Genomic DNA, 26608 nt, shown 5'->3' with positions numbered 1-26608 from the left:
GGTAATGGGCCTCACAGTCAACCACAACAAGGTGGACCCTTCAAATTTGCAACCATAGGTGAAAGTGGTGAAGACACTTCAACTACCCCTATGGCAGGAGATTGGTGGAAGACAACCAAAAGTTATATTGACGACCACTTGGCAAGTCCTTTCTAGAGAAAGACTCATGCAGAGAAATGAAATTGAGGTCTACTGGCACTTTAGGTTTTCCTTTCTAATTGTGAACATTGTGTGTAACATTAATTTGGTAAGCTCTTTAAGTTGGGTTGCGACAAGAGTGGAAGGATTGACATCAACAACCAGTGGAATCAATCTAGGACACACCAATCAAAGAAGACTGGTTTTGCATACTAGTGGTAACGTGGAATCATTTTTCAAAATGTGGTTTGCATTTTATCTTTTGTACATGGTGGGCTCTCTTGTGCAACAGGCATCAACCATGCAATCTATCCATGTGGGCAACAGGTCTCTATCAATTTGGCATGAAGAAGAACAACAAGAAAGATATGAGGATTATGGTTTATTACTCCCTTTTGGCTATGTGTCTGGATGAGGAAGCCATGCATGGTCCCGCTTTGGAATACTTTCAAGGACTGATCAAGTTCTTTCCATACCTTCTATCACTTATGCAAGAGTTAATTCTTGTGCAGCTTGTGGACTCAAGAATCATTATAAGTGTGATCTTCTGAAGAGGACATTATTGCATACAATGGATTTACGCTTAGTGTGGGACCCAGGTGGACACCGGAAAGAACTTTGGGGAGCCTCATGCTTCCAAGGGATCCATTATTCCCTACAAGGATCTACCAGCCACCAAGGAGAAATCCTACTCTATTTCAACATGATCAAGTACAACGCAAGACGCATGAATACCTCTAGCCTTAGGGGGAGGGCTAATGAGGAAAGCTTTTCCATGCATGGGAACCCCCCATATATTTTTTCTCTTTTACCAAAAGTATTTCCTATTATATAAGTTACTTTTGATTTTTCTTCCCTTTTTCACAAACGTTTTAGCCTTTATTACATAAATAAGACTTATGCTAATCAATCACAATGTAGCATAAATAAGCTTTCTTTGTTGATCTCTTTTTTGACCTTAAATATTAAATATATATATTCTAAATTACATTATATATATTTTAGTATTTTTTAATATATTTTTCATGTATATATATTATTCCATCCTACCAAATATTTTATTCACTAGTTTTCATTTTCAAACCTCAACCCCACTTTCAAATTTCAATAATATCTCCATCTAGATGATTTCCAATCTTTTCAAAACTCTAGGTCATGTTTTCATACACATGAAGGAGCTTACACTTGAAGGCAAGAGAGAAGTCCACTCAAAGGGGACCACCAAAAGGCCTTTGCAGCCACAAATAATACTATATCTGGTTGAATTTTTTAAGTAGAGAAGAATCCCGAATCTAAAGAAGTGTTCAACATGAAAGATGTAGCTCGTGAGCTCAACTTTTAGCTCAATTTTTTTCAGAATTTTTGGAGTTATGAACGCGGAGCTATGATTTTTGTGGTGGACCCTAGTTTTCTCATGTAATGGTGACACAGACCATCCCCAATTTTCTTCCCTCTAGAATGGCTATGGTTCTACAAGTCTTCAAGCATGATTACAAGAGACAAGGATCTTTTAATGAGGTCTTGGCTAGTCTAAAGTGATTCTATCACCATTTTTGGAGGATCCATCCTCATCAACAACTATCCACCTTCGACAATCTCTCTTATAAATTTCTTACCTCTCTCTTCTCTCCCTAATAAGCTTATGTGCTAGACTATTGTAAATATCTCCTATCCTCTACATCCTACCCACATTCTCTCTTCTTTTCTCTCTATTGACTCTAGTATTTTAAATAATGAGAAGACAAGATGGGAGCCACAGTCACATGCACCCCATTTTCCTAGTCACCAGAGTGGGTCACTCACTTTAATTAGAAATATTGTTAAATCCTCTCCTCCTTCCCTATATAAGGAAGCCATGAGAGCTCACTTGGGGAGAGATACACACACACACACACACACACACACACCTATCCATACACACTCTTGTGCTACATGATTGTAGCATGAACCCTAATCACATAATCACAACACCATCACCATCACCATCACCATCACCATGCACAATAGATGAGCACCACACCTCCACATCACTTGTAATTAAGGGTTGAAGGCACAATTTCAAGAAGAAGAAGGGTGGACACACTCATGATATTCCTCGCCATCAACTCCCATCTCTCTATTATGCCTCCCACAATCTTGTTCCCTTCTCATCTTCTTGCAGTGACGCTACCTATTGTATTCATCTTTTGCAAGCAATCAACAAAGTCCATCTTGGTGCCATACCTTGTGTCCCTTTGGATACATCTCATTGTGAGTATGGTATAGGATTGTTCCTTGCCATTTTTTTCTGCTTAGGTTAAGGTGTGCAGATTCGCCACCATACACACACAGACTCTCTCCCTCTGATATTCCTATCATCTTGCTACTTGCATCTTGAGGTGTGCAGATTCGCCACCTCTTGTATGAGAAGTGAGCATACTCGCAAGTTTCCACTACCTCATTATCTTCCTTACTAACATGCACGAGTAGCAAGCCCATTCTCACTCATTCACCACTCCTCTCACCTTATTCTCCGACCACCCCATTCCACATTTGGGCGTGGATCTTGAAATTGTTTTCCATGGCATGCTTCATTGTGTATATGTATGCGTCCTAGCCGCATATCTTGCTAGGTGGTGCCCCTATTGTGTATCCCCCATGATGAGGCCATTGTGCATAGTCTTGGTGTAGAGGCCACCGGGTCTATTTTTTCACTTCTGCCTCTCACTTGTATGATTTTGTTACCCGAGTATAGAAAATGAAAGATATTTGGAATTTAGATTTGGAATTGGTATATGATAATTTTCTATCGCGATAGTATTTATGGAAGTGAATTTGATATTGATGAGAATTGATTTATACAATGATGAGTGTGACCAATGATATCCTGATTCATCAGGGTATGACATATACTGCTTATTCTCGTGGTATGGGACACTAGAATAGGTAGTATGTGGATGACAACAGAAATAACCAATGTGTCTCATTTTATGGATTTTTCTTTTACTATTTGATACAGATTTCTATCATTGTTTTTGACAAGTATTGGTTGCAGATTTTTATCTTCGCAACTGAGAACAATTGCTTTCCAACGGAGAGGTATGTTATGAAATTGATATTTTAATGTTTATTGCAGCTAACATGTGGAAAAGGCTTGACCGAGCTAAGCTATTTCAAAAGGATATCATATTTAATGTACATTTTATTATTCAAGTGCTCTTTTATGAGCTTTGGCCATTTATGACCGGCCGGCCAGTTTGTACTCAATTTGACCATTGAAGAAATCTATAAATGAAATACGTGCAAGAGGAAAATGGTCACTCTTGTATGGGGGGAGATTGCACACAGTGTCCGTGTTGTTCTCCTCTCCTCTCTCCTCTCTCACCGTGCCGACGTAGCACTCCGCTCTAGGAGGTGCGTCTGTACGCACTCTCTCGTTCACAGTCTCTCTCTCTCTCTCTCTCTCTCTCTCTCTCTCTCTCTGTTCACGTATGGCTTCGATTTTGTGCAACGAGACTCGTCAGGTATGTGGATTTGTCGGTTTATGGTTGCAACGTATTACTTTGCTATTTTGCAGGGAACTCCACGCCTCCGGTTGTAGCAAAAGTTGCGTACCAAAGGTAGAGTACTCTTATACTTAAACCATATTGTATAGTTTTTTCTTGATTTTATCTTTTTTTAATTGATAAAACATATTTTCTTATGTTGTGGTGCCTTTCCTTTAACTCTATGTGGTCAAAGGATCGACACTTTTGTACACGACACATTGACAAACTTCAAACCGACTGTGGCATTAAGGGGAAACTTTGACATAATTGGTGTGAAGCCAGGTACTGTGGGACTATTGAAAGGATACTAAAGGTTAATTTTAGACCCTTTCATACCTTCAGCTTTGAGTGCAAGTGGTTTGCAAATGTGTCTAGATGTCATGAGAATGGCCTCTACATGGTGGAGTCTAGTGTGCATCACACAGGGAGGTATGACAATTTAGTAATGCCACGCATTTGTGAGCAAATGAGTGACTATCTTCTTTACCCTTATTTGCTTGTAATATTAATTATACCAATGTTACTCACTTTGAACTTCTCTTCTATAGGCCATCTATATTTTAGAAACCCACCAACCAAAACTTTGGTTCTTAGTTCCCGTAACACCTCGAGAGAGAACCATTTTCGCTACTAATGACGTGGAGACCATCTTCAACTCTCTCCCACCTACTAATTTGGATGAGTGGGAGACAAAGGAGAGAGAGAGATCGGTGATTCAAGTTCCACAACCACATGTCTTAGCGAGGATGATTGCCATGATGATGATGATGATGAGATGGAGGATGACGAATTCAAAGATCATGAAGCCAACACATCCACAAATGATAATTCCATTTCTCTCTCTATTGATTTAGGAGCCGTGGGTTTAGAATTGGATGCTACTTCTTGTAGAGATCTTTTGTAAGATGATTCGTAAAAAAAATTTATACTGTAAGAGATACTTCTTATGAATTTTTTTGTCATGTCGTCCATTCATCTCTCTCTCTCCTCCCTCTTTTTCTCTCTAATTTTGTGAAGCATGCTGAATTATGTTAATCAAGTGGGAGTGATTAATTTAATTGACGACAAAATATCTATAATCTTTTGCAAAAATAACAAATGCTTTGCATTTTTCTAAGAAGGGTTGTTATTATGAAGCGTTATGAGTGCAAGTGGAGCTAGCATTTTGTGTTGTGTATAGTGCGAGAGTTCTTTGAAGAAGAGCTTCTTTATAGTGCTCCTTGCTTAAAATATTTTCATGATAAGAGAGTTCTTTGATACCACAACATAAAGCCATTTAGAATATGCGAAGAGTACATGGATGCAGTCACTTGGATGAAATGTGTGTGTGGTAGTAGAATCCATAATAAAAGCCAAAATATATGCGGTAACGAAGAGAATAAGAAAGGCTCTTGCAAAAGTGTAGGCCACGTGCACATTGTTGCAAGATACAGCTTGAAGAAACTAACATAGGTGCTACCATCTAGTCAAATGTGGGTACACTTCACTCTATCATGCCCATGCCTCGACAGAAGATGTCATCCATGTTTGGATTCTCATCTCTGATAATGCTTGTTTTACATGGAGGCGCATGCATAACTCTAGAATGGAGCAGGCTCTTTGTAGTTTCATGTTTATCCACATGGCTATTGTTTCATGTTTTATTATCAATTTTTTTATTTTTTTTAAATTTTAAATAATTTTCTTTTGTTTTTATTCACAAGTAAAACAGAAAGAAACACCAAAATTTGAATGTTTAACACTAGGTTGGTAATGGGACACTTTTATGTCCTGTTAAGTGACCATTTTCCTTCAATTATGTCAAGAGTTTCAAAATGGATGTTGAGGTGCTATCTGTCTAGAAAGTTGTCTTATGAGCTGAAAAAAACTTGACATTTTTTTGGAATATCAATTCCATCTTTAACCTTGTCCTTGCACAACATTTCACAACCTTAACTGTGTGAAAAAACGGGTCCTGTTTTTGGCTTTTTTCAACTTTTTGCAACTATACCACTCTAGAATTCATGTTTGTGAGGTCTATAATGCTAGAGAGCTATCTTTAGTAGTCCTCAACATGTCCTGATGCTTCTAGGGAGAAGTAAATGTTAAAGTTATAAGTTATGACCAAATTACAAAAATTGTCAAATCCTGTTTTTTAGCCAATTTTAGCTCTTCTATGATTTTTTTGGTGGCTTTCATGATATCCAAATGCAGTTTTGATTTTCTATGTCCCATATTGTAACATAAAGCTAATATTCCTTGAGTTTTGGGGCACCTAATACCCTATTTTGCATAGTATACAACGATGGTTGATTTTTTCAATTATAGAAGAAAACGAAACATTATAGTATATCAAGTATAGCTTTTTCAATATTGTTAGTTTCTTGTGACAACTACATGCATTTTGTAGGTAGTAACCATATCTAGTCATAAGGATCATATTTGGCTAGATATTGAATAGTTTCTATGGGATTCTACAACTCATAATGTTGAACCCAGTTTTTTCATGTTTGCTGTATTTAGCACTTCATCTTTGTCCCCAAGATTCCCCTTGGTAAGAGATGTATTATTCTTTTGACATGCTCCATGGCTCCTTATAAACCTAAAGGACAATAGGGAACTAAGAAAACATGCATATATTATTTGTATTGAGTGTGGCTATAGAAACTTTGATGATAGGTTTGCAGAATGGTAAAAATTTAACTTTTTTGTACCTATTTCTTTTGGCAAAACAAAAAATAGTGAATGAGAAGCAATCATATGTTTTGATCACCAACCCATTGAAGCTAACTAGGGAATTTAACTCAAGTCCTACAAAAATCCCTAATCTTATTTTTATGCAACAAAACGTAAGAAATGACTGTTTTGATGAAAATGTACTGGTCCATCAACTTTGGAGGCTTGGTGTGACCAAAAGATATAGAAATTTTACAAAATGAGTGGATCTACTATGGTTTTGGAGGTTTTTTTCAAAACCCTGAAAGGACACTTTTATGTCCTCTTAGGTTACCAACCTAGTGTTAAGGTAGACATGGCAATTAGGGTTCGCTATTAGACATGGCAATTAGGGCAACAATATTCGCGCTAATATACACGGTAATAGTAGCGGCTATAGCCGAGGTAATATTTGAAATACAAAAAAATGTTTCTTCACCCTCGTCTCTCTTCTCTGGCCATCCCATTTTGGACTCTCTCTCTCTCTCTCTCTCTCTCTCTACAAAATGCGATAAACGTTTTGCAATTTTCATAGTGATAGAAAAATATCCTAAGCACAAAAGATCAAGACAAGTAGTGAAATATAGAGCTCTTAAACTTGAATAGAAAATAGAGGCATGGCTACACAAAAGCAACATTATCTATTACAAGGACATCTATTACACACACACACACACACACACACATATATATGTGTGTATATATATACATATACATATACATACATACATATGTATATATATATGATTGAAGTGAAGATTTGTCACATATGTCTTGAGTTTGTCACATTTGTCACAGAGAGGCATCTTGCTATTGTTCCAGTACGATAACTATGAGATTCAAAGTTTCTATGCTCCCCTCGTCCCCGCCCTCCCACCCCTAAAACCCTTTAGTTGAAGTGACTATCCTAGGTGGACATTTAAAAAGGAGAAGCGAACTCCTTTTTCTCATTTTTTTGAAAAGAAAAATATAAATGGCTATGATTGGTCTGCCTCTCTCTCTCTCTCTCTCTCTCTCTCTCTCTCTCTCTCTCTCTCTCTCTCTCTCTCTCTCTCTCTCTCCACACACACACACACACACACACACGTCTTGATAAAAGGAGAATTTGAAATGTTGTAGGAACATCCAATGAAATCTCTCTCTCTCTCTCTCATCAGATAGATCTTTGAGATTTCATTGGATGTTCCTACAACATTTCAAATTCTCCTTTTATCAAGACGTGTGTGTGTGTGTGTGTGTGTGTGTGGAGAGAGAGAGAGAGAGAGAGAGAGAGAGAGAGAGAGAGTTCTATTATCGTCCTCGGAGGTCAAATATGACCTATGGGACCAAATGAACATGTCACGTGGTGTGAGTGGAGGTCATAAGTGACTCTCGATGCTAAAAAATGGTTAAAATCAGCGTGGCAATAGAGAGTCCACATCGTGGTTGGGATAGGAAGGTATGTGAGAGAGAGAGAGAGAGAGAGAGAAGATGAAACAAAAATAAATTTTTTGTTACCCATGTTGTGAGATATATCTTTAGGGATTGTTCCGATGGCATTGAAAATTTATCTTCAATCTGTCTTTATCCTCCTCCTCCCCATAGATATTCACTTTTGTTGAAGGCTTGTCTTGTAACTCTTAAAGTCACTTTAGATTGTTCCTACACGCGAACATTTTGTTCTGTCTTCCTCTCTCCTCTTGCGACATTTGTTGGACTTTGTATTTCAACACATTAAATACGGCACTTAACAATTGTCCTCCCCGCCCCCTCTCTCTCTCTCTCTCTCTCTCTCTCTCTCTCTCGCGTTGATTTTAGATTGGCACCTTTGCTTGCCAAAATTTAAGGAATTTATAGATTTTTAAGCATGGCCCACATTTTAACTCTTAAAAATGAAGATAACAAAATATCCAAGGATTGGTAAAAGGTCCATCAACTGGGAAATCTCTTTACCCATTTGGGGTGTTCTCTCTCGTTGATTTTAGATTGACACCCTTGCCTACCAAAATTTAAGGAATTTAAAGATTTTCAAGCATGGCCCACATATTAACTCTGAAAAATGAAAAGAACAAAATATCCAAGAATTGGTAAAAGATCCATCAACTGGGAAATCTCTCTATCCATTTGGGGTGTTAATGTGAGGGTTGGTCTTTGTTGGGCATTTAACCCATTTTTTATGGGTGAAAAAATTTAGCTATCCTTTAAAAAATATATTAATGCCAAAAAATAATATCTTGAAAATTTGAAAAGTGCGTGAGCTCAACGGTAAAATCTTTCTTTCTCTCTCTCCCTCTCATAAATGTACGTTGTATGCACACATGCAATGTGATGGTTTCTCTCTCTCTCTCTCTCTCTCTCTCTCTCTCATGGTCAATAATGTGAATAACGATCCTTGTATTTGCATGTCATGTATGTCCTCAAAGCGAAACAACCCCAAGTCGACGTTTGACGAGATTTTTTATTTTTCTCAAGCTCTTTAAAGAAATACATACTTCCAAAATTTTCTAAAACATATCAATATTGGTCTTGAAAAAAGCCCTTTGAAAAGATAAAACCAAATATATTTTTAAAAATTATATTTTCATTAAACAAAAAAAATCACTAAAATGTTTCTATTTTTGTTATATCTTCAAACAGTAAATTCGCATTAAGTAACAAAGCCTCCACTAAAGTTGTCTCCTTTTTGTTATGTGCAATCAAATTTCAACATTTATTTTATGTGAAATAGAAAGTCTCTTTACGTTACATTTGAAAAGTCTTGTCACTTCTTACATTTAAAAAGGCTATTCTTACATTCTTAAAAGGCAAAAAGCCGTCATTTCTTACAATCTTACCCTTTACTTTTTCATTTTAGAGTAGATGTTTACCCTTTACTTTTTCATTTTAGATTAGATGTTTTGTAAGGTGTTTTTCGAAATGAACAGGGGAGTGACACGTGGATACCCTCTCCTTCCTTGAAAATTTTAAGCTGCATTATAAAGAGTATAGACCTTTACTTTTGCATTTTAGATTAGATGTTTTGTAAGGGGTTTTTTAAAATAAACAGAGAGTGACAAGTGGATACCCTCTCCTTCCTTCAAGATTTTAAGTTTCACTCCACCCTCAAATTTGAAGGGTGATTACTTTTGTTTCTGAAATCCGTTTGAAGGGCCTATCACTATAAGACACAAGCAAAGTGAAGGGACCATCGCTGGAGGTTTGATCTATTATTAATCAAATTTGATCTTGCAAAAAAATTAGGGTTTTTCTTATGTCATGTCTTTCCTTCGATCCATGGACCTTCGCCTCATTGTGCTCTACTCAAAACATCAGAGCTAGCGCATGTTACTGACAAGAATGCAAGCCCATGTGTATAAAAGTCTTGCCGCCCCTGTTGCAACGATCTGATGTCCTAGATTTGTCCCATCTTGAAAATTGATTGTCAATCATTGATCACTTTAATCCTCACCCGTGTCACTTATAGACGAAGTTTGAAAGTCCCTGTGGGTTATTGAAGGGTGGCTCTACTTTATATTTTAAGGCCATAAATAACTCCCCTTTTCTTTCCACACAAATGCACACCTAGCTTTGAAATTTATCCTTGAGCTTTGAAAAATGTGGAATTTTTTATGCTTTGACTCACTATACAATCTTGAGATGAATTCCCACACTTATAGGGACTGCAATCCATCCTCCTCACTTGTGTATTTACAGACACACACACACACAGACACACAATAATAATTGTACGACCCTGCATTTGCCTATAACGAGATAAAGATTGATGGAGGGAGATAGAAAAAGGGTAATTGAGGTGTGTGTGTGTGTGTGTGTGTGTGTGGTGTGTGAGAGAGAGAGAGAGAGAGAGAGAGAGAGAGTTCCAACCCACCAAAAAAATCCAAAAAACTTCAATGATCCATTTGGCAAAGACTTGAAGCTAGAGAGAGAGAGAGAGAAGTTTTAATGTCATAGGAACACATCAAGAGACCTCAAAGCTCTATATGCCTTATTCACTAAGAGGGATCCCAAAGGTCTACCCAACAAGTATTGAACTCAAAGCTTTGCATGTGTGTGGGTGTGTGCATGAGAGAGAGAGAGAGAGAGAGAGAGAGAGAGAGAGAGAGAGAGGGGTTGGTGGGGAGGGGGGGGGGTGTAAATGGGAGAGAGGGAGGAGGATAGAGAGGGAGGGAGGGAGGCAAGGAGGAAGAAGAAGATAATTTTTATTGTCATAAGAACAATCCAAACAGATATGAAAGATCTACTTGACGAGTCTTGATCTGAAGATCTGATAAGAAAGAGAGAGGGAAGTGTCATCTTAATCGTGAAATGATTACAAAAACTAAAGTACACCCTCATCGCTTGCGTGCACACACACCTCCTGACATGTATATGTGTGACCCAATGGCCATGTTTTCTTGGTCCAGCAACACGTGGGTCACACACTAGTGGATGTCGATGCCACAAGATGCAGACATACATAAGGAGCAATTTGGCCAATCAAGCCTCGTCCTTAGCGATAAGGAAAACATGTCCTTCTATCATTGACTCCTTTATGCATATGCATATATATATGCATGTATAAAGCTGCATCCATGCATCATTCTGTAGATACATGTATCCATTCATGTATGTAAAATTCAATGAATATTAATGCGTTCATTGATTATATGTACATTTGCTTAATTTTCTATCTAGGTAAGTAATACATGTATGCATGTAAGGTTTGTGTGCATACTTATGCATGTAACAAGCTGATACACGACAAAGAAGTTATGTCTCTGTGTGCACCCATCGGGGACCTCCACATGCTAGAAGGGAACTATTATTATAACCCCCCCCCCCCCCCCCCCCATGTGGGACGCACCATATATACACATTTATAACAAATACACACCAGGAAAGACTAGGAAAGAGGAAGTTTTAAAAGAGGGTACGAAAAGAATGCTATGGGCGGAAGCGATGTAACTTATTTGGGATGTGGGGAGATGATAGTGAATAACTATTCTAGTAATGAATGAAAATCTCTACATATTCGTATGGAAGCTAGGAAGGCAAGATGATATTTTTCGAGTGCTTCTACCTATGTAGCACTAGTAAGTGCAGAAAAATATGAGATCTTTGAAAGGCATTCACTGATGCTCAAAATTTAATGTTATGGGAGGGCACAACCAAAAAGGTCAAAGGCAAGGTCCAATGGAGAAAAAGAAGAGGAAGATTGACATTTCTTTGAGCATCTCAAGCTCTGCAGCAATCTTTCGCTCCAGGAAGTTTATTTTGCTCACCCAAAAGGAAATCAATTTATGAAAAGCTTTGCTCCTCAACGGTATGGACAAATCACCTCAAAAGGATCTGGTCCAGCTAGTGTGTTGCTAGCGAATGGAGCCAAGTAGTTGGCAACATCTAGAAGTCCAAATGCAAAGAGAGAGATAAAGTTTCCCTTTACTCTTTGGTTTTATCCCCACCAGGGACAAGGCCAAAGCAAGAGGTCTAGCCGAAGGTGCATGTGTCAGATGCAAGCACCCAATGAATGCCTCACACACAAGTTCTAGGGTTGTGCAAAATTAGAGTTTTCACGGGCTCTGTTTGCAAGTGGATGTACACACATTTGGGAACTCTCTTCTTTAGACATGACTTAGCTATGGGATCTAAACACATAGACAATATGGATCTTCTAACAGACAATTGCGTAGTAAGAGTTGCTATGTTGCGAGCAATTTGGCATTCCAGAAATGAGTTACTTTTTCAAAAGAAGTGTGATCCTCTGGACTCCAATGTTGTTCTAGAAATGCGTCGGTGAAAACTGTTGTGAAAAAAAAAAAACTAAAACTGTAGGCTTCGCATGTAAATGTAATCAAGGAGATACGACCCCCTTTGATGTATTATTTTTTGGAGAACCCTCTGGAAAAGATATACCAAGGGAGTTTGTAACCTTTTGGGTTTGATGCAATACAAGCTCAACTGATCACTTTTATATATAAAAAAAAAGAGTTTAAAAAACTATACATATTCGAGTTGAGACAAAGTGTCCATGAGCCGGGGAATACATATTCCCATTTGGGACAAAGTGCACGTAGACATATATAGTGGAATACATACCGTCCGCAATCTGACCTAGGTCGATTTGGGAGAATGGATGTCGCTACGAAACACGAAGAAGCCGGCAGAGAAGCCCAAGACAACGGCGATGAAGACGCCGGCGTTGAAAGACATGACGGCGAGCATGAGCAGGTAAGCCACGCCAACACGGGCGCCGAAGAGCAAAGTGAGGAGCAGCTTGGTGCTGAGAGGGGTACTGCTGGCACTGACATTCACAAAGCTCTTGATCGCCCCAGTATCATTACTATCAGAAGGCCTTGATCCGGAATTATGATATGACAAGAGTGGGGACGCCGAGGACGAGAGGAGCTCCAGGTATTGGTACAGAAAGGCCATCAGCAGCAGCGCCAGCAGAGATCCCAGGTAGTTGCCCGCCGAGGTGGTCTGCCAGCCTTCAAGCAGAATCGTCACTCGCTTGCTCGAGTAGAAGCTCATCTGCATCGCTGCTGAAGCCGGCCCCATGCTGTCATCATGCCCCATATCCATATGCATATCTTCCATCTGCAGCTTATTGAGATCTGTGTGTGTGTGTGTGTGTGTGTGTGTGTGTGTGTGTGTGAGAGAGAGAGAGAGAGAGAGAGAGAGAGAGAGATGGCACCCTTTCTCCCTTACACCGTTAAATTAATACACGCGGCAGCTTGTGCAGTACCATTGAGCTTATAGTACAGCGAATAGCAACGCACTCCCTAACACCAAAGTTCCAAACACACACACACACAGACGTTCTTTCCCCTTTCTCCTTTCCTCGCTTGTATCGTTTAAACATTCGTTAATCATCGCCGGCTTGGAAAATGATGTTTAAAGAAGTTAGATGGTCTATATGCCTAAGGCCCATATCACACATGGACGGTGGACAAAAGTGAAATAGCAAGGATTGGCAGAGGGGCTCTTGGGGACTTTTCCAATATCAGTTGATGACCGCGGGGTAATGTGACACATGGTCAATGGACGAGGAGTTTTCCAAAGTTTTTTTTGTGTTAAAAGTTGTAGGACTGCTAGTCAGAGGACGATGGGCAAGCTTCGACGAGGGTGGGCCGGCATGCGTGGGGGGGGAAGGGGGTCCGATGTTCTTCTTGCTGTGTGCCCTTGACCTGGAAGCCATATTCGCTGCAATAAAGGTGTCCGGGTGGATGGTGTGACATAGTTGAGTCACGTAGGCAGGCAGCAAGTGCCTTCACCCGTGTATGACACGAGTGTAAGCACTACATGCATACATATGGCTATGCATACCCACCCACACACAACCCATGCACCCACCCGTGCACAACCCATGCTTGCATAGATTCATACATAGATACATACCTATCACCACATCATCGTCTCCTCTGCATGCATGCACACATGCGTTTGTCTTTGTATACTTACCGACACACAATACACATACGCATATATTATACACAACCGAGCTCTTATCAATGGGTCACTACATGGCCATTAACACAATCACTTGCAAGATTATCGACCTCACCGCAATGAGGTGGCAACATGGTGATATCATGATCACGCTCTTTGATGCCATATAATGTACTCCTAAGGATGCCACATCCTTTGAACTTTTGTCGCCAACGTGTGATGCAACCCTCACATAATAGTAGCTTGGATTTATAAAATATCTTAGAACTTGATTGATTTTTGTAGTATCAGGTAGCCCTTGTCCCAAGGGCCCTACCCCTTCACCAATAGGAACACATCCTTGTGCCGCCCCATCAACCTTGACATACCTCTGAAAAGCAGGGGGTGGTTCTTGTCCCAACAACAACCTATCGGCTGCCTCCAACACTAAACTCCCATTTATTAGCATCCCATCCCATGTACACTTTGAACGCGTTTCCCTTGTGGTCATCTTGATAGAACAACACTAGTTTGTTCACCCCATTGAATAGCAGCTCATAAATGGCATGCAACACGTTTCTAACATAGTCAATCCTTGCCACACATGTGGTGTGTTAACAAGTAGTGTCCCCCCCCCCCCCCTCGCTCAATGACGTACACTAGCTACTATGTGAGACCCATGGGAACTGCCTTGAGGATACTCCGCCCTACCACCGTTTATATAGATTGTTGGCCATCCAATTTTAGAATCCCCTATCTACACCTAGCATCCGGGTCCGTGACCCCGCTAGGTTTACTCCCCCCCTTGGAGAAGCGTTTTCATCCTCGAAAACAAAAGTGGTGATTGCGTCATAAAGAATACTAATATTTTTGGCAGTGGCATCCTTCATGGATCCAACTATCCTTTTGACCAGAGCGCGGTACAGTAGGAGGTTCAATGAAATCAAGAGGAGCACCTTCATTTTCTGCATTGTTGTCCCTTTGCAACCATCTTGTGTAAACGGCCCATATCCAATATAGCGTGTAGACTCCATTTAGAACTTATTTGAGCATGCTAAACAAGTTATCGCAACAAAGATGTACCCAAAAGAGTACCTCTTTGCACTTTTCATGAAAGTAATTGTCTGAGGTAACTCATCAGCAAACAACCCCACCATAATCGGTGTTCAAGGTTAAGAACCTCTGATTTAAACAGGAGTTAAGAGGCTAAACTGCTTTGTCTCATGGTAAGCAAACTCTAACTAGAGAGATAAACTTTCCAATTGGATTGCTTAGTGCTAACGTATGCACTTAGCATGTTCTTCAGCACGAGATTAAAACTTGTAATCTACGTATCCTCTCTGGATGACCAACAGTACTAAGATATGTTACCCCACTATTTACAGACACTTTGTCAAAATGACTGGTATACAGGGATCAAAATTATTTACCAGAGTGCTGATTAATCAGTAGTATTAGGAATAACCATCTTGGTTAACTTTAGTGAGCTGATCTACAGGCACCCAAACTGATCCATGACCTCCATTGGTGATTGGTAGATAAACAATTATCCCATAAAGATACTGCACATAGAGTTCAAGATGCTTTATAAACAACTAATGTCATGAATGTGCATGCCACTCCAAATCAACCTTTGTGAAACACTAGGAACCATAACACCTATTGTGCATGCATTTAGCAAAACCATTTTAAAACCCACATATCCACGATCCTACTTGCAAATGCTTATGGCTAACGTTATGTGCATAGCTCACAGGGAAAGGACTAAACACATTCCATGTGAAAGCCATGGGAACATATTTGGATGATTATAGAATGTGAAAATCAATCACACCTAGGTTCTAAATGAAACATGTCCATGAACAAAACATAGCTTGGATACATGTATAAAAAACCATCCGTTAAAGTTGTCTAACAATACTTGTTCCTAGTCTGACTAGGTATTTGACGATTTTTGGCACTAAAATTGTTTTCGATATGACCTACTCAAAATGGTCTTATAAACAGGTGTGAACAGCACCTAGGGACTTTGTCACGACATATAATTGAAATAGCGGGTGCCAGTGTTAGTCCAAGAGACTCATATTCTCTACATGTGGAATATGTCTTAAATAAGGATGTCTAAAAAAAGAAAATCCTTCAAGTACGAGATGTGCTTGTGTGTGAAGGTAACTATAGACACTCAGCAACATGAGTGAGAGGGACCCTCATTAACCTTGCTCCACATTTGCTAAACCAAACTCCTTCAGTTCCTAGACCATATTGTATCCCACATGCCAAAGAAAACCCTACATATAGGTCCATAACTTCATAATGGAAAAGTGTATTTGGGACACAACGGCACATAATTATTTTCTCTTACATGACCTTGTCATGTCTCTGAAGAGCAAACTGGATGAAAGCATTGAAGATGAAACATCCTACTTAGAAAATTCAAGCACATCATATTCAAAAATGGAATAAAACAAAATCAACAAATGCACACCTAGAGGTTGAACGCAATGTTCACTTACCTGTAGTCGATCGTACATGACCACATCTCCCACCTACAAAGGCCTTATACCACTAGTTGAAAGATTAGTGAATATCAAGTAGTATTGCAGTGGTAACCTTGGGTGTTATCCCCGCAATCCCTTGGGGGGTACACCTTTTAGAAACTATTCATATAATGTGCATTCAAAGGGTATTAAAAAAAACCCTTTACCTACATGCTTAAGCTAATAAAATGACTCCTTTTTTTCAAAAACTTATGGGTTTTTCTCTTTAAAAACCCCTTTTGTTAATATAAACTTGTTTTTGGCAATTTTAAAACCCATTCATTTGAACTCACGTGGTAACTTACATGTCTAAGATGTGAACCCCCCGAGTGCAATCCAAACCCCTTCATTAAAATCGAGAGTGTCAAACCCCTTGGTTAGACTCTATATGAAAACTGCTCAACCTAGCAGCCAAGGGTGACCCACATGGGCTACTGTGTCTACTACTAGTGATTGGAATCAACTTGGGAAATTAAACTTATACACTATCCCTTGGTAGATTGTAGACTTATTTCCTTAAAATACAACTGTGATGAGATCAAGTGACGAGCTTCAGCACCTGTGGAGTGATTGTGTATTAGCTGGATCATATCCCTGAAAGTACCAATTCTACGGATACAATCAATGTCGCAACTAAGAAACATATATTTGCAAGTTGGATTCTTATTCACAAATGGATCTTGAAGTAATCTTCTCTCTCTATGAACAGAAGAGAAGGATGTCTAACACCTCAAAAAATGTAGTCCTACTAAATATCCTTGGGTTGTAAAAACAAGAGATCCCGTACTTTGAGGTGCTCTTAGATTATTCATGTCATTGCATGAATTAGCCGCTTGATAAATAATCCATGCCTACTTGCTATCAGAGTAAAGCATCATCTATATAAGTGCCACCTTGTGCATAGAGCCAATCCTATATAGTACTCGCTCTTGTAGATATATGCGACACTCACAAGCTAATCTACTAGCCTTAATTCTTCCTGAAGAAAGTATAATGCAAGCGTAAACCATGCTTTAGTGGAATGAGTCCACAATACTAGCATGACCTGCATGATATCAAAAAATAGTGTGATAAGCCCTTGACGTCAATGATGTTTTCCACAATGTGAGTAGATACTATGCATGCCTTGCACGATGTGAATTGGTATGGATACATCACAGTTGGTTATTCCAACCATAATTGTGAGCTTATATCCTATTGTTTCCAAACCAATGTACCACTATCCTTTATCCTAAGTCAATGGTTAGTACTACGGCATGGAGTAAAAGCCTTGCTTCACAGTAGTTCTGTCAAATAATTTGCTTTTCACATCAAAGAAATCTTTTGCAAATGAAAGGTTAAACTACAGAAAAAACAAGTATAACTCGAAATGTACTAACCTTGTTTCCTCTTCGAGAGTGGTTGTCTTCTCTTGAAGCTGGCTTGTAGCCTTGTATGCTGAGAAATTTGAGCTATATGATGTACCCAACATGCCATCATGGCTTGGGTCATACCAAACTCCAAGAGAAAATCAAAGAGACATGGTGCCAAGTTTCCCAAAGTCCATATGCTAATAGCATATTCCAAACTTTGGAAGCTTGTAGGCAATATGCCCTAAATGAACTCTTGTTTCACATAAGTTCATCGAGGAGATGAAATAGAACGGAGCCTGGATTCTCTTAGCGAACAGGTGCTCTTGCTCACACAGAGATGTCAAGGTAAAATAAAATCGACCTTGTCGAACTTTCCTAGAGAATCAACCTTGATAAATTGTATATCTTATTGAGATTCCTTAGATACCTGCTATCAAAGGTAGCACACTGCCAAACTTTGCTTGATTGAAGCAATGTTTGCTTGTCAAGTTGACATTGTAGAAAAACCTACAAAATGGAATAAGTTCAAAGTTGAAATTTAAATTGAAGGTTCTTACAAATTTGTTTGTGAGCTCCACCCTTGGCATCGAAGTCATAGCATCTAGTGGCATGATTGTGCGTTCAAATGTATTTATTTTTCTTGCACTTTGGCAAGCTATAATGACTTTGGATTGAGGATGTACCCAATGCATGAAGCCCTCCTCTTGAAACACTTGCTTTCCCCCGCCTCTAGGTAGCACAAGGAGGAGATATCAAAGATATAATAGCCGATGTAATACACTAGTCGGTTTGTGAGAATCCTTGTAAGGAGCCTTCTCCCTAGTTAAAACTAGTGTACCATGGTGCATCTTATGGCATTATCATATTAATTAGAGGTAAAAGGAACTGCAAAATCATAAGCATATATGGATTGCCCAATACTATTGGCATGTACCTATTGCAAATTGCTTCTTAAAACCCATCAAATTTCTCTTATCATCAATGGGTTGAGTGTAGGGAAAATTGTCTACTAGCAATGAGATACGGAGCCTTGCTCCTTAAATAGGAGTCTTGTATATCGTAGCATGAACAAATCAGGTTGACCCTCTCTAAATAGAAACTGGAGGCTACACTAGCTTGTTGATGGCATGAAGTATCCGTGTATAATTGCTCTTCGGAAAAATCTCTCAAGCAAGAAATTTGTGCCTTCATTGCTTGCGAGCATCGAAGAGCACTTCTCAGCAAGAGATGTAATCTATGTAGTTTTGTGTGTAATGTTAGAATTTTTTTCCAAGTCCAATTGTCAATTATGCTAAAAATCAATAATTATAGCATCTTGAATATATTGCAACTGATCAAAATCACAGTAATTTCAAAAAAATTTATTGTTTGCTGACCCTTGGCCTTGATTGAAATTGTCATGGCCGTTCCCTCCTAGGGCAAGGAGAAGAAGGTGGGAGGGGTGTGGGTTACGGTGGGCACCCTCTCTTGCTTGATGAGATTGTTTTTTTACTCAAAGTGGGCGGCCAAAATGTGAAAAACCCCAAGCCAAGCAATGGAAACAACGTCTATAGAGTGCGTTGAAAAAGAGAGAGAGAGAGAGAGAGAGAGAGAGAGAGAGAGAGAGAGAGAGAGAGAGCTAGTGTGAGCTCTGGACCTTGTCGGGCTTCATGCGTGTAGAAAAAGTTGGCCCGCTCCCCCATGAAAACCCAATGATCCTGCCGTCCTCGGCTATGGTGCAAGTGGACCTCGCCCTCTTCATTGCTCCAAGAGTGCCTGCAAATGGCCCAAAATTTCCTTCACCACTCCTCTAATGCATGAGCATGCAAATAATGCAATCTTCACACCTTGTTTGCCCCCAAAATGTTAAAGCTTTGATACCAATGTGAGACCCAGAGGAATTGTCGTTGAGGATTCCCTACCCAAACACCATTTATATAGGACCTTGACCATCTAGTTTTAGAATCCCCTTCCTACACATTAGGAGAAATATGAACCTTGCATGGGCCTTGTAAGGAATCCTAATTTTTAGGGATTAAGGCTAATGTTGTGTGGGGTTTAGGGGGCAAGGGCATTGAAGAAGGTAGTTTTGAGTAGGCTTTTCTAGCCTTTTTTTTAGACAAATGTAGGATGTGGACCTAAAAGGTTGCTTTCTCTCTCTAGCCTTTTTTAAAGTGAAGGAAGCATAGGGGTGTGTCCACATCAGCAATTGAGTGGGTCAAAAAGAGTCAAAATTTGACCTTTTTTAAAAATTTTCATTTTTATTTGTTTCTTACTTAAAACTCCCTCCCAACATATATACATATCCAAAAATCATTTTTTGACCCATTTTTTAACCCACAAGCTTAGAAAGTCCATTTTTTCAAAAATCTTTTCCCCCAAAAAGTAATAAACATTTTGTTCTCTCATCCTCCTCTCTCCTCCCTCCTCCCTCCTCTCTCCCTCTTCCTCTCCTCTCCCTCTCTGCCCCTACCTTCCTCCTCCTCCCCAATCTCTCCCTCCCCTCCCTCCCTCCTTCTCTACTTCCATCCTACTCGGCCTCTCTACCCTTCCCCCTCTATCTTTTCATCATTTGCTTCCTCACGCAATAGCTGCCATGGTGCTCACGGACATCACAAATGGTTTGCTTCCACCACCACGTACTCCGCACACCAAAAGCATACATATTCTCTTACCCACGGCATTTGCACCGAAGACCACTAGTGAAGGTGATCAAAGGTCATCACAGGAACGTCGCACCGCTTGTGAGACCAATGTTGACATTTGGGTGGATGGCCATTTGTACCCTTATGATCCTATAAGCCGCTTCCATCCACCGTTTAATAGCCTTTCCACATTTCTTCAATTTCTTGGGAGGGGAGAAGCAGGCTTGTTAGGCTATTGCAAGCGGCTGTGTATGGGTGCAGGTGCTTCTTTGCATATGTGGATGCACGAATGTCAAGCTCTTCACCTCAAGATGACGGCATTACAAGAGAGTGTTGCCTCTTCGGAGAGGGTAGTTAAAAGTCTTGAACACCAAATGCAAGAAAAGGAGTCCCACATCCAGAAGCTTACCAACACCATCACATACTTGAAAGAAACACCCCTTGGTTCAAGGGAACGCAAACGACCGTATTCATCCATTGAAACTCTTGCATATTTCAGAGGAGCACGCAAACGACGAGTTACAGCCACAAGGTGATTTGATCTTTACTTGCATGCTGCATTCTTACTTCACACTATTTTCTAACATTTATGTTTATTTGTTGCTAGAAACTTCATCCAGGAGGCATGCGGTGGAACAAGCCAAGATAATCGAGTCAACCTTCTCACTAGTTGTCTCAATACCGAGGACGTTATTTCTATCTTACAATCACCTGGATGTAAGCACATTAAGGATGCAGTCACCAAGGACCTTATGCGTAAATTAAGAAATGTGGTTAATGATGATGACGTTCAACAAGCTTGTGATGAGGCTGGAATCAGCACCAAAGCCTATCAGGCTATTTTTCAACTCCTAAAGGATGCCCTCAAAGAACATGGCATTGTGGAAAACCTATTTCCCGTTCCTCACAAGGTCAAGCTCGCAAAGAAGGCCACAAACGAAGATATGTTCTCCCGCATTGGGACATACCTACACATTGAGGACACAATGCCAACTTCCCTTTATGCTTCGTGCGCAACAAAGACAAGGGGAAAAGGTAAGAAACAATCCATAAGACCTTCGAATAAGGGCTTTCCTTACACAATGTGGAACAATATTTTCGTGGATCTTAGAAGGCTTCAAGAAGCCATGCTTAGATTTTACGAGTTACCTGAAGAAGGTGACACACTTTACTTTTTTCTTTGGTATTATTCTTTTCATAGAAGCTGAAGTTTAAGGTCTTAGCACTATTTATTTTGTAGTGCTTGGCACAAAAGTCGCTTTTGTGCTGAAACTCGATGAGTGTCAAATAGTGAAAGGCCGAAGGTTAGAGAGGCTAAGTGTCACTCTAATGAACGAGGCCCTTCTGCAAACCAAGCGAAGGGATTCAGTCGAGCCATATCCCACCCTATCTTTTAGCGTGCAATCAGAGAAAGACTTTTGGTGGTTGGGTGCTATTGAGGTGCCCAAAGAGACCAATGGAGTACTTTCATGGATTTTTGAGAGAACTCCATGGATCACAGAAGTAATACACTCCCAAATTGCAGGTCAGAAGTTGGAGATTGAGGGCTTTGGTAGTTATGATGTGGAGTGGCACGTAGGTGGGGATTTGAAGACCATAAAGTGTTTGCTTGGCTACAAACAAGGGGCTTCTTCTCTCATGCCTTGTCCATTTTACACTCGAGGGTACAAACCTAATGGACAAAAATCACATAAGAGCACTGCAAAGGCCAGTTACATGCTTCCATGGCAAGGGCATGGAGAACAAGGGTTAGATTGTCATGATGTCGGAGATGAAGGTAGAGAATGGGAAGCGTCTATTTTGAGATGTCCCATGCTTAATGCCCCAGACCGTGATCAAAAGGACCACACTTGGAATCCAATGTTTCGATTTCCTCTATCGAATGTACATTTCTGTACATTACACGCATTCATGCGTATTTTTGATAGGCTATTGAAGCTCCACATTGACTATGCTTTCACAATGAAACCGTTGGAAAAGTCCCAGGAAGCGATCGAAAGAGTGGAGGTACTCTTGAATTCCATTGGCTGTCATGGTGGAAATGTGTCTATAGTTGCTGCAAAGAACACAAGGGAGGCCCATGAAATTGCTCAACAAGTGTCAATGAGTGGACAAAAAGCTAGACACTTTTTGAAGAAAGTTTCCCAAGGAAAGCCAAGTCGATATGATGCTCAAAGCAGCTCCAACCAGCAGGCAGGTAACCTTTGGGAGCTTTGGAAGGAGTTATGCAAAGCTACTACTGACAATGATTCAAATGGCGAGCTTGCAAACAAGAGCAAGCAAGTTTGGGCCCATTTTGATAAAATGGTCAAGCTTATGAGCCTTAACAGCACAACAGAAGAACAACGGCAATCATTTCAAGAAGCTTTGGTGGATTTTACCAAGGTCTTCACCCTTTCTTGGGGTGAAAATAACATCACACATTACATGGTAAGTCATTCATGGTGTATTCATTACAAGGGATTGTTTTTATTTACTAATGTGGATCGTTTGCTCATGTGAACAGCATATCTTGTTTGCGCATGGTGCATTTTTTATGCACAAGTATGGATCGCTTGAAATTTTTAGCACTCAAGGCATGGAGAAGTCCCATTATCGAGCAAGGGGAGTGTACTTCAAAAATACTTGACATGGTGGTGGAATGGTGCAATCCAATTATTTGGAGGAGATGTTCAACTGGTTTTTTCGCACAACATTTGCTCGTAAGCTCACAATGGAGCGTGCACGACAATCCAAGATTGCTATTGAAGTGCGCAAATGGAGTCGTCAAGAGCATAGCAACAAGTGGCAAATGTCGCAAGGTCCCACCAAGCATGCTGCATGGCGGCGATGCAGAGTGCGACAAGGATCAAAGTGGATACTGCACGAGTCACTAAACGTGAACGCAGGGTCCAACTCTTAGCGACATGTTTATTTAAAAAATAATACTTCTTTTAAAAAAATTAGTGTGAACAGGGCCCTTTTTAAATGGGCCCTTATAAATATTGCATGCTCTCATAAATCACTCATTTCTTAAGAACAGGTGAGCTCTTACCAAGGAAATGGCGCGCACCAAACAAACCGCGAAAGAGCATCCGCCTGCCAACAAAAACACCCTCCAAGGATGTGAGAAGCCGTCATGGCTTAAAGGCACAAGAAAACGGCCACGAACACCTGGCCGTCGTTCCAGGAACTCTTCTGGTAGTGGGCATGGTGGTAGGGCAGGAGAGTCATCAAGGACTGTTGAATCTCCACCTCCTCAAGATATAACACCTAGAAAGAGAATTAAGCAACGTGCCCAGCGCTGGAGAGAAGCAGAGGGCCAACAAACATCAGAGTCCGATAGGGAGCAGCCGTCGTGCCCCCAATCACAAGCAGGACCATCCAGGACTCGGGTGGTCAATACAGACACCGAATCAGAGAGTGAGCCACCAAGACATTGCCTCAAGGCAAGGGAGCTCTCCCCACACGACAAGATCGGCAACCAAGGGAAGAGGAAGAATCAAAACAGGCTGCAGAACCAGCCCCTAAGCATGTAAACAGACGCAAGTCTAAGTTTTTCAAGAAGCCTTCACGCCGCCCGCCAGCAAATGTGCAAGTGCCCCCAAGACAACCGCAACGGCGCCAAAAAATAGCAAGGGCATTTGCAGAAATCCGCCACTACCAGAAGACGACGGAGCTCTTGATTCGACGTGCCCCCTTTGCTCGCACTATGAAGGAAGTGCTTCAAAGCTATGGAAATCAGTATAGAATGCAACCAATAGCGCTAGAGGCTATTCAAGAAGCTGCAGAGGCCCACATCATTTCAGTGATGGAAGATACCAACCTATGTGCCATTCATGCAAAGCGAGTGACAATACAGCCAAAAGATATGCAACTTGCACGACGATTGCGACAAGACTTCGAGCATTAGCCGAAGTTACCCCTCTTTTTGTATTGCACACCCTTATCTTTGTAATGATTTGACTTTCCAATGACAATATGATCAACAGTTGTGTCTACTCTGTCTATTATCTTTGTAATTTCAAGTTCTGTATGTAATTGTAGTCAATTTCAGTAAATTTGTGCATTTTAAGTAACCTTAGGGGTAGATAAGCCTACAAGGGGCAGAAAAAGGCCTGGCCACAAGGGCGCGCAAATGGCCCATCCAAAACTGATGGATGGGCCATTTGCGCGCCCTTGTGGCTAGGCCTTTTTTTGCCCCTTGTAGACTTATCTACCCCCAAGGGTACTTAAAATAACCAAATTTACTAAAACCGGTTGGTTTTGCATCAATATTTTATATGGGTCCTTATGGACACCTTTTTTTGGTCATTTCAAGCTTTGAATTCCTTATAGGATATCAAAACTAATAACATATTGTGAAACCAAGTGTCCAATGTAATTTGACTTTTTGGTGCAAGGGTGTAGTAGGTAGAGCAAGTGATAGTTTACTGGAAACTTCATTTTATAATTGATTTGAGCTTTTCAAGTGTCCTTGAGTGTGAACATATACTGGAATTGCCATAAAAAGGTTGCATTTAAATGAATGATGCAAAACCAATCCATTGCAATAAATTTGTGCTTTTTAAGTACCCTAGGGGGTAGATTGGCCTATAAGGGGCAAAAAAATGACTGGCCACAAGGGCGCGCAAATGGCCCATCCAAAACTGATGGATGGGCCATTTGCGCGCCCTTGTGGCCAGGCCTTTTTTAGCCCCTTATAGGCCAATCTACCCCCTAGGGTACTTAAAAAGCACAAATTTATTGCAATGGATTGGTTTTGCATCAATATTTTATATGGATCCTTATGGACACCTTTTTTTTGGTCATTTCAAGCTTTGAATTCCTTATAGGATATCAAAACAAATAACATATTGGGAAACCAAGTGTCCAATGTAACTTGACTTTTTGGTGCAAGGGTGTAGTAGGTAGAACTAAAGCAAGTGATAGTTTGCTGGAAACTTCATTTCATAATTGATTTGAGCTTTTCTAGTGTCCTTGAGTGTGAACATATACTGGAATTGCCATAAAAAGGTTGCATTTAAATGAATGATGCAAAACCAATCCATTGCAATAAATTTGTGCTTTTTAAGTACCCTAGGGGGTTAGATTAGCCTATAAGCTGCAAAAAATGCCTGGCCACAAGGGCGCGCAAATGGCCCATCCAAAACTGATGGATGGGCCATTTGCGCGCCCTTGTGGCCAGGCATTTTTTGCAGCTTATAGGCTAATCTAACCCCCTAGGGTACTTAAAAATCACAATTATACTCAATTTGACTACAATTACATACCTTGAAATAACAAAGTAAAAAAACAATTCATATCACCAATTGAAACAATTTTCAAGATTGACAAATCAGATTGAAAAGAATTTGCAATATAGAGAGACAATTTCAAATATTTTTTATTCCTTCTAGCACGGTGATTTTACATCATGTATCTGAGGAGTTCAGAATTTTTTTGACCATTTCTTGGCGCCTATTTTGCTCGTAAGGCAACTCCCCAGTCAAGAGGGACTGCGCTATGGCATTTGGGTCAGTTGAGCCAATGGAAGCATGTATCCCTATCTGGGCAAGCACTTTACCACGAAAGCCAGTGCCAAACGCTGTGCATACAAGGGATCTACGCACTAGGAACACTTGATGCGCAGTTTGAGCAATGGTACTCAAACACAAAAACTTGCTCAAAGCTTTTAACGACCAAGTCATAAAATGGGCTTGGGGAGTAAATTCATTATGGATAATGGCCACATCGCCAGGGGGGAGTTGTCCGAGGTAATGCGCAAGTGAAGCTTGAGGTCCAAAGCCCGTCCGCTTGCCACCCGTCCTTGCAACAAAATCATCAACCTCCACAACATCCTGTCATAAACCGATGAAGGTTGAGAAAAAAGACAACGAAGGATAAAATAGTAACATGAAAATTAGGTACAGTTTACCTCCTGGTCCTTGTCATCCTCCTCCCTGTTGCCCTTTGCATCCAAGTCAATGGTCCCATGCACCACAGATACAAGCTTTGGATCATCAGATGGGAGGTTGCATAATGGCATAGGCATCCTAGCAGCCTCAACCTTGGCTTGCGTGGCTTGGAAATCTTCATCAGCCACGTGCAACTGCTCTGCTGCCAGGACCTCCGCACATACAACTGCAATAGTGTCAGCAACAGAGTCCCCATCTGGCAAGAGCTTGCTTTCTAGGGCATCTGGCGTATTGTCTAAGGGACATTTGCTGCTGTTGCATAGCACGCTCAAGCATTCATCCATGCGCAGGCCAAATGCTTTTTCCAAATCATGCAGGAACACAAACTCCTCCCTATCCACTAACACTGAGGAGAAGCGGCTAATTTCTACCTCTGGGATAGCCACATCCGTCAGTGGTAGTGGCACTGGAGTG

The 26608-nt window shown here is 40.5% G+C and overlaps 1 protein-coding gene across 1 annotated transcript; it reads right to left on the bottom strand.

The window, feature by feature from the left end:
• Positions 1-12274: 12274 nt before the first annotated feature.
• On the bottom strand, positions 12275-13130 carry LOC147455473 (copper transporter 5.1-like). Its single transcript, XM_086515265.1, has one exon. It carries the CDS (start codon positions 12912-12914, stop codon positions 12429-12431), a length of 486 nt encoding a protein of 161 aa, XP_086371391.1. The 5' UTR covers positions 12915-13130; the 3' UTR covers positions 12275-12428.
• Between the last annotated feature and the right edge of the window lie 13478 nt (positions 13131-26608).

The sequence above is a fragment of the Adiantum capillus-veneris genome, chromosome 6, assembly GCF_014529385.1.
Source record: "Adiantum capillus-veneris isolate H3 chromosome 6, ASM1452938v2, whole genome shotgun sequence".
NCBI classification, from domain to species: Eukaryota; Viridiplantae; Streptophyta; class Polypodiopsida; order Polypodiales; family Pteridaceae; genus Adiantum; species Adiantum capillus-veneris.
This window is presented reverse-complemented; position numbering and strand designations above follow the sequence as displayed.

What these genes read in the sequence shown, in the direction of transcription:
- LOC147455473 (XM_086515265.1), bottom strand. Translation starts at nt 12,914, where the DNA reads ATGGAAGATATGCATATGGATATGGGGCATGATGACAGCATGGGGCCG.